The sequence below is a fragment of the Aptenodytes forsteri genome, unplaced genomic scaffold (genome assembly GCF_000699145.1).
Source record: "Aptenodytes forsteri isolate BGI_AS27 unplaced genomic scaffold, ASM69914v1 Scaffold6, whole genome shotgun sequence".
NCBI lineage: Eukaryota > Metazoa > Chordata > Aves > Sphenisciformes > Spheniscidae > Aptenodytes > Aptenodytes forsteri.
The window spans coordinates 2285499-2294608 of record NW_008795709.1 but is presented as its reverse complement, the minus strand read 5'-3'; the positions used below and the strand labels follow the sequence as shown (position 1 = coordinate 2294608).

At 41.6% G+C, this 9110-nt stretch overlaps 1 protein-coding gene across 1 annotated transcript; it reads left to right on the top strand.

Moving 5' to 3' along the window:
* The first annotated feature begins 926 nt into the window (after positions 1 to 926).
* Positions 927 to 7897, top strand: FGA (fibrinogen alpha chain). The gene is made up of 6 exons (XM_009283320.1): positions 927 to 1010; positions 2796 to 2924; positions 4015 to 4198; positions 4480 to 4625; positions 5592 to 6672; positions 7050 to 7897. Exons 1-6 carry the CDS (start codon positions 960 to 962, stop codon positions 7757 to 7759), a joined length of 2301 nt encoding a protein of 766 aa, XP_009281595.1. The 5' UTR covers positions 927 to 959; the 3' UTR covers positions 7760 to 7897.
* The last annotated feature ends 1213 nt before the right edge of the window (positions 7898 to 9110 follow it).

The window sequence follows — 9110 nt, the reverse complement described above, 5'->3', positions numbered from 1 at the left end:
GGGTAATGGTTTTAAACTAAAAGAGGGTAGATCCATACAGATATAAGGAAGACATTTTTTATGATGAGGGTGGTGAAACACTGGCACAGGTTGCCCAGAGAGGTGGTGGATGCCCCATCCCTGGAAACATTCCAGGTCAGGTTGGACGGGGCTCTGAGCAACCTGATCTAGTTGAAGGTGTCCCTGCCCACGGCAGGGGGGTTGGACTAGATGACCTTTAGAGGTCCCTTCCAACCCAAACTATTCTATGATTCTATGATTCTGTGTGTTCATTTCAAACAAATCCTACTTGATAAAAAATTATCATATACCATTTGTGTAAGAGACAGCATAATGTTAAACCCATCATGCACTATACAAATACCAGCAAGGTCCAGCTGTAAAAACTGATGTAAACTGGGCTCTGCACTCCTCAGGAATTAATTCCAGTTGATGACCACATGGTCACAGATAGACTGTATCAACCTTTTTTAGGCTAGTACTTGCTTTGAAAAGGCCAGTGGATTTCACAGCAGTGGAACACAGTCACACATAAAGGGCAAACCAATGACTTCCTTTTCCAAATATCAACTCTTTGATTATGCTAGCTAAATACCCATCACACAGAGTATGTGTTTTCCAGCAGATATGTATTGCTGGATCCCACTAGGTCCTGCATACATCTTAGTTGAACATCCAGTTACGAGAAACAAAGCTTTAGACAGATTTTTTCCTGGAATACATGGTGTTGCCCGCATGTTGGTGTTGTACAAACTTATCTGGAGCAAATAACATCAGAAACTTGTGCAAGAGGCATTAGGTAATCACCTAATGGTGAAGGGGAGCATTTGGCATGTTTTGTCTCCAAACAGAAGGGAGTATAATGATTAATCTCAGTTTTGCATTAAGGTTTAAATTGCACCAAAAGACCGGTGAAGAGCATCCTCTCAGTCAGAGTTCTACTCGCTCTTCTCCTGAAGATGATATCAGTGAGGGTCCTCTGTGTGTTGCTGTGCCTCAACTTAGCCTGGGTATGAGTTTGCTTACTTGATTCTTTTCATATCTTTCTGTTTTGAAGAGTATTTATTAATGTTCATTCATTAGACAGATACATTTTGGCTGTCACCTAGCTCGTAAAATTCAATGCACACACATATGCACAAGCTTACTGTAACCACTTCACTGCTGGACTTTCATCAGTAGTTCTTGAATATCCAGCTCTCTAGTTTTGCTTAATTCATTTTTGCTGAATCTGCCTGGCTTCGGGAGCAGCAAAGCAGATACATTAACATGAATTCATAGATTCATAGGTGATGCTGTAAGTCTTAAACCTAACTGACTGAATGCTAGTGGCTCCAGCCAGTCGGGATTTTTCATGTTTATTAGGGTGAATTCTATCTCCTTTGGATGGTACTTCAGCAGGATTTTCCACCTACAAATGACGCACAATACTTTTATTTTAAAATGCACATTAAAAAACAATGATTCCTGTGGCAGCAACATCAGGTTAAACTAGAGCTAAATAAGAATCAATTTTTAGATAAGGAAAGTGATATAACCTTGCTCTTTTCTTATTTAGGTCTCAGCCCATAATCTTGTATTAGATTCTTTACATTTCTCTTTGTGACTTTTTTTTGAAGAATGTGAATATTTTAACAAATGACAGAAATTACAGGGAGCAGATGTGACAAAACAGAAGCACTCACATTGGAGCTGTCGATGCTGAAAGGGCACAGACCACCTAAAAGTAAAGTTTTCAGCTGTTACTTTTAAGAGGCACTTGGGCCAGATCCTCAGGATGAATCAAATCAGCATGAATCTGCTGATTTTAATAATGACATTCCAGTTCCCCAGGGCTGAGGTTCTGGCACTGGAGGCTAGAATTAGGAAAACTTTCTCTGCCTTGGAATTAATCATTAGTCATAATAATAATTAATCATTAATCTTTCCAAGCATTATTTATACTGCTTGAAAAGAACTTAAGGTGTGCAGAGGAATCCAGTCAGACCTAATTACATCTCAGGCCCTAAAATAGGGCTTTCTTTTATGACAAAGAATTATTTTCCAGTCCTTTACTGAGCGATAATAGAGTAGGAATCCTTACAGTGTTTTGGCTTAGAATCAGCTTGTGTATATGCACTTTTGCTTCTCAGGTTTGAAGAAAATCTCAGTATATTTATTTCTCTTCTTTCCATTAGCACAGTGGAATCCATCCATCACTGACATTGTTATTTTTATTATGATGTTATTAGCTTTGTTCCTCTTTAAGCCAGGTAAAACAGTGTTACAAGCTTACAATTAGCAACTGTGATTAAAATCAGAAACAGTCATGGCAAAACTCTATTCATATATATCTTTAAGCCAGTATTGTGTACGCTGAAGGTGGTAGAATGAAAGTAGAAATTTAGGAATATTGCAGCAAGTGGAAATAGAACATAGGATTTTTAAAGTATTTGCTCTAATTTAACCAGTTTCAATCTAATTTCAAGTTAATTTTATATTTACACACAGAACACAAGATTTCTGTGGAATAATATTATCATAATATATCCTGAGCATCACCAGATCCCTCCATAGCAGCCTTAATTTTAAAAGATGAAAAACTTTATTCCGACAAAACAAACAAAATCATATCTTAGAAGAAATGTCAGGAATAAAATCCTTGCACTGTTTGGTGTGATGCTTTCCAGATGGCTGTAGTTGCCACACGTCAGCTATGCCACTGAGTGTTTGAGGACATCAGCATTGTGTTTCTGTTCTCTTGGCAGCTGTTTAGTTAATCTCGGTTTTGCTTTTCCCCTTTTTCCTCCTGGCAGGCACAAGATGGAGAGAGTACCTTTGAAAAGGAGGGTGCAGGAGTGCGTGGTCCCAGGATTGTGGAGCACATGTCCCAGTCCGCCTGCCAGTATGAGAAGAACTGGCCCATCTGTGCAGACGATGACTGGGTGAGCAATGAGCTCTGGGGGCAAAAGCGGGGCCCATCAGTAGGGTGCTCACGGACCTCAGCTGGACCGCTACGACGGGTGCCATGCAGCCAGCACGTGGTTGGGCTTTAGGTCTGAGGGAGGACAAGTAATGTTTCATGTCGGGGCAGCCTGGAGAGATCTCGTTACAGAAAGAAAGAAAGAAAGAAAGAAAGAAAGAAGTGAGGAGAAAGAAAGAGGGAGAAGAGAAGTTTGCAGGGGGGCAGAATCATAAGAGAAAGTAAGTCTGGAAGAGAAAGATGAAACAAAAGAAGGCTATTCCTAGGAAAAAAAAAAAGAAGGATTTCTTTTCAGAATTTTGATACTGCTACTTTGGGAGTTGGTAAGAGAAAGGCATGGGAAAGAAAGATGTAAGATGAAGAAAAGAAATAACTAGAAATAACTTACTCTTCACAAGTTACGTTTTAGAAAGTCTGATGACAAAATGTTCAGTAAAAGATCCGTAATGATTGACTGTATGTCTGTGTATAAGCTGCTAATTTGTCTCCCTCTCACCTCTTGCATCTCAGCCCATCTCTATGCTACATTTATCTGATGAAATCTTGGCAAAGAGCTTTAGTCTGTAAGAACATCAAGCTTTTCTAAGGAAAATTTTGCTTAAACAAGTTAGCCTCTGACATTCTTGCTCAAACTGGACAACAAACTTTGCCTTACAAGAGCCCTTTGGGATATATATTTTTTAATATATAATATATATATTATAATATATATAATTTCAACCATGAAGAACAGAGGAGAGGGAAAATTAAGGGTTTACCTGATCCTCCCTTTATGGCAGGTTTCTGAGGATGTGCTTCACTGATTCCATCACACTGGTGTCAGAAGCATAGGAGGTAAAGGATCAGCCTCCAGGTGGCTTGCTCTAAGTCACACAAGTCCTTGGTGAAGTCATTGGATGAATAGGACAGGACATCTGAAGAGAACTAGCAGAATCTTGCCCTAATTTTTTTTAATGTGTTTTCAGTGTTGGCTGAAAGTCTGCAAACATAATGTTAAAAGAAGATTTACTCATGAAGATTTTAGCACGATTAATTTCTTCTTCCAATCTTAGGGTACAAAATGTCCATCAGGCTGCAGAATGCAGGGACTGATTGATGAAACGGACCAGGATTATAGTCACAGAATAGACAAAATCAAGAAGCTGCTTGCAGAAAATCAAAACAACTATAAAAAATCCAATCGGATAATTGTGGAAACCATAAATGTACTAAAACCAAACCTGGACAGTGCTCAGCGTGAGTATCCCGCATCCAGTTTTATTATCCATTGCTGAATTTTTTTTTTTTTGTGCATAAGCAATATGTAGTGAAAATATATGCTTATTATCAAGAGCCAGAATGAACATAGTAATACAAGACTCTTAATTGCTAACTAGTAAAAACTAATGTAAATTTTACCTGCTCAGTACTATGAGAAATATGTTAATTACATGTTTTAATTACATTTTTTAAAATACACTACTCTTTTAGGAAAGAAAATCATACATGCATACGTGACTGATGCATTTCTGTTTCAGAGATTGATGAGACTTATGATCACGTGTCAGGAGAACTGAGGCGGAGAATTGTGACATTAAAGCAGAGAGTTGTCACTCAAGTAAACAGAATTAAAGCTCTGCAGAGCAGCATCCAGGAACAGGTGGTGGAGATGAAGCGCTTGGAGGTAGGTAGCTGCTACGTAATTGCCATTCTTTACAGGGCTTAGCTACAGAAAGAGGGTCTATCCATTATACCCTACACGGCGAGCAGTGCTCCCTCTGGAAAGAAAACATGATGCAACTCTCACAGGATCTGACCGGCTGAGGCAAACCCCCAAATGAGATGCTTTCTGGGCATGTTTTTCTTCTCCTGCTGTGTGGGAACCAGTGTGAGCTCAGGAGGACTCCTAGCCCCATGTGCTACTTCTGCTCTCAGACAGGCAGCAAGGATTTTATATCTGCTGATAACTGGCTCTGTATGAGGTGTTTCTCCTGCTGTAAGGAGTTGCTGAGCAGCTAGGACGAGGACGACATGCCCTGTCCTTCCCCAGTGCTGCCACCGCTGCCCACAGCCAGTGCTGGCATTAGAGCCCATGTTCCCAGGTTGCAGCTGATTCCTCTGATGGTAATGCAAGGAAAAGTTCTTGCACAAACAGCATTTTTGCTCAAAAGCCCATTTTGATCCCTGGATCAGAGATCCAGCTTTTGGACCATTTGGGAAAGCAATGGTACTCCCAGGATGGCAGGCCTCACAGCAGGGCCATGACAGACACTGGGACAAGTCCAGTATCTTCCCCTCTCCTTGGAGGAGGTGTTTCTGCCCCAGTCCCCAGGGAGTGCGCCCAGCTCTGTAGCACTCCCACCAAATCCAGGAAGACACCCCTATGCCCCGAGAATAAAGGGAGCAGAGATTGGGAATGTGCTACAACGTACTTCTCCATGGAGCTCATGTGCACTGTGCTATCGCACGTGTCGTATTTACAGTGGAAATAAACCCAGGGATGATTTCAAAACTGAGCTTTGGAAAAGCTCAGCTCTAGGTGGGAGGTACCAGGGCAGCTCCCACCTTTCCCCAGTCCAGTTAAAGGATACACTTGCTTGATAAAGTCAGGAAAGCTCCCTAACCAAATTATTTCTCTCTGTTTATGTAGGTGGACATTGATATTAAGATACGAGCTTGCAAAGGAACCTGTGCTAGAAGTTTTGATTACCAGGTGGACAAAGAAAGCTACGACACCATCCAGAAGCAGCTCACCCAAGCCAACTCCATCAACTTGCACCCAGAGCTTCAAACAATCACCATGAGCACGCTGAAAATGAAGCAACTTAAGGACTCGAATGTTCCTGAGCATTTTAAGCATAAGCCTCTGCCAGAAATGCAAGCTCTGAACATAATCAATAACATCAGGCAGATGCAAGTGGTATTAGAAAGATCAGAAACAGACACAAACCCCTCCCGAGGCGACAGCTTGCATCACATGGCAGAATCGAGGGGGGGTGGACCTTCACACACCAGCAAATTAGTTACTCATACTCATGGGAGAGAAACCCTTAGTCAGGGAGACAAAACCACCTCCACTGTTCGTAGATGCACCAAAACTACCACCACAAAATTTGTCACTGGCCCTGATGGCCCTAGAGAAGAAGTAGTTGAAAAAATGATTTCTTCTGATGGCTCAGACTGCTCCTATTTACAAGGAGCAGAAAGTGTTAGACGGGAAGGGAGCATGTACCATGTTGGTGGGACAGATAGCTTCCACGACCTAGAGAAGTTATTCCCTGGGCTAAGCCCATTTTTTCCCCCTGATTCTCCATCCACTGCTAGTAGGCACTTTGCTGGATCTAGCAGCATTTCAACTAGCAGCCATGTAACTGGCACAGGCAGTAGTCACTTAAGTACTGGAGTATCCAGTCATTCAGGGGCTTACGGGGGGAAAGACAAATTTACAGACTTAGGAGAGGCGGAAGAAGATGACTTTGGAGGACTTCACCTTCAGCCACCTGGATTCCCATCTGGCAGTGCAAGTCACTCCAAGACTGTAGTGACCAGCGCCTCTTCTAGTTTCAACAAGGGAGGCTCCACTTTCGAAACCAAATCACTAAAGACCCGTGAAATAACTGAGCAGCTAGGTGGGGTGCAACACGATCAGAGTGCAGAGGATACCCCAGACTTTCAGGCCCGCAGCTTCAGACGGCCAGGAGTGAAGCAAAGGACAGCCAACACTGGGAAAGGTACACAGGCATCACAGAAGTAGTTATTGAGGTAGTGGAGCCAAACTCCATCCATAACCAAACTGACACATTGGTTTTAGATACTGCAGTACAACAGTGTGACGATAAAATGCAAGCACTGTGTCTGTTTGTTGCCACCTTGGAAAGAAAAAAGGAAAATATTTCATTAATACTCGGGTATTACATAGACAATTCACTATTTAAGATGTAAAGTTTTCTTTTCTGAATTCTTTTTAATGTTGCCTGTCACTATACCTAGTGTAGTCCAAAACATGTTTAACAATTTTCTTCAGAGCTATTGGTACTTGGATTCCTCTGAACCTTTTATTAAATTTTGCTGATAACTCCTGTCAAACCAGATCAACTTTTTTTTTTAGACTGTGATGATATCCGCCAGAAACATACTTTTGGTGTCAAAAGTGGCATTTTCAAAATCAAGCCAGCAGGATCCAATAAGGTTTTGTCAGTTTATTGCGACCAAGAGACCACTTTGGGAGGATGGCTATTGATCCAACAGAGAATGGATGGATCAGTGAATTTTAACCGGACCTGGCAAGACTACAAGAGAGGTTTCGGCAGCGTGGATGGCAGAGGGCGAGGAGAGTTCTGGCTGGGCAATGAAAATATACACTTGCTGACTCAGAATGACACTCTCCTTCGAGTAGAGTTAGAGGACTGGGATGGAAATGCTGTGTATGCAGAGTATATCATACAGGTAGGGTCTGAAGCAGAAGGGTATGCCCTTGCCGTGTCCTCCTACGAGGGGACCGCCGGGGATGCGCTGATCGCCGGCTGGCTGGAAGAGGGCACTGAATACACGTCCCATGCTCAGATGCGGTTCAGCACCTTCGACCGGGACCAGGACCGCTGGGAGGAGAGCTGCGCGGAGATGTACGGGGGTGGCTGGTGGTACAACAGCTGCCAAGCAGCCAACCTCAATGGCATTTACTACCTGGGGGGCCACTATGACCCCAGATACAACATTCCTTATGAGATCGAAAACGGCGTGGTCTGGCTGCCATTTAAAGCCTCTGACTATTCCCTCAAAATCGTTAGAATGAAAATCAGGCCCATAGAAACCCTGTAGAAAGACAGGCTTTTAATATCTATGTTACGACTACAAGTTGAAAAGATTTTTTTATATATGTATGTGCATGATGTACCTTTACCCTGTGAATTTGAAGGCAACTGGGCACATCTGTGGCTTAAAAAATAAACACTGATTAATTATCAACAAAATAGTTCTTTCATCTTATTTATAACTGACAAACCTTTTCAAGGAAATACTGATTTTAAAACCCTTTTTATATAAACTTTGTCTACATCTTTGACTATGTCTTTGTCTATGTCTATGTCTTTAGCAGCTCACACCTTGACTGGAGATAAAAATATTTATCATTTGAATTATTTACTTTGTTTAAGAGTGCTAAAGAAGTAAAAGAATTTAAAAGTATGTTCACCACGAACTCCTACCTCCACTGACATGAACCGTGAAAGTCTGACTGAGTTCGACAGTCATGCTTCTGGGCTGTCTGCTCTCATTTCCATTTCGAGGGGAGCACAACAGCGGCGGGAGTCAGTTCTCAGACAGAGCCGCACATGGTTTGGGTTCTCACTTTTGCCACACACCTGACATGGAGTACACTTTGATAAGTGATGCATGCTATTTAGGACTGACTTTTAAGGATCTCCTAAGCTTTGATTTTACAAATATGGAGGTAGACTTTCCGTCCCATTGATGAATTCTAGGTAGTTTGCCATGCATGCTGTAGCTTCAAAATAAGACAGGTCATGGTAACTCATCAAAATACAACTCCCAAAACAGGCTATTATTTTATAGTGACCACTAAAAGGTTATGACTGTAACCAGCACAAGCAAGATGAGGAGCACTTGTATGGCTATAGTGTATATTTCCTTGGTTTAGAATGTTTCTCGCCATGTGTCAAGCAAAGATTCTTCTACAGATAAGGGGATTAAATCAGCAACTTTCTGACAGTGTGTGGTAAGGATTTTTTAGCAAAAAGCTGGCTGCATGGAAAAACAGTTATATTAGTTACACATTTACACAAGAACATGCTGTATATACCTTTATATCTTATGACATAAAATTACACAAGTATTTACTCTGTTTAATATTTGTGTTTCTATTGAGAAACAAGCATGAGCAAACTTCGTTGCCTCCAATCTCACTGGCCAGCATGTTTCCTACCATTTGACAATATCATCAAATACTGGTGAAGCAGCTCACTTTAAGCCTTTTTTAAGTGCTTCTCAAACACACTCACTGTCTAACATTTTTGGAGAGTTTGCTGAAGAGAGAAGACATCTTTACAGCCATGTGCAGAGAAGTGTCTGTGCTTTTGGAAAAGGCGATTCTGCTTTACACCTATCATAGAATCATAGAATCATAAAGGTTGGAAAAGACCTCTAAGATCAT

Bases quoted from the DNA above. Each gene is read 5' to 3' on its own strand.
- FGA (XM_009283320.1), top strand. From the start codon at position 960: ATGATATCAGTGAGGGTCCTCTGTGTGTTGCTGTGCCTCAACTTAGCC. The intron at 4,199-4,479 runs GTGAGTATCCCG...TTTCTGTTTCAG, and splicing joins AAACCTGGACAGTGCTCAGC to AGATTGATGAGACTTATGAT. The intron at 4,626-5,591 runs GTAGGTAGCTGC...CTGTTTATGTAG, and splicing joins TGGAGATGAAGCGCTTGGAG to GTGGACATTGATATTAAGAT.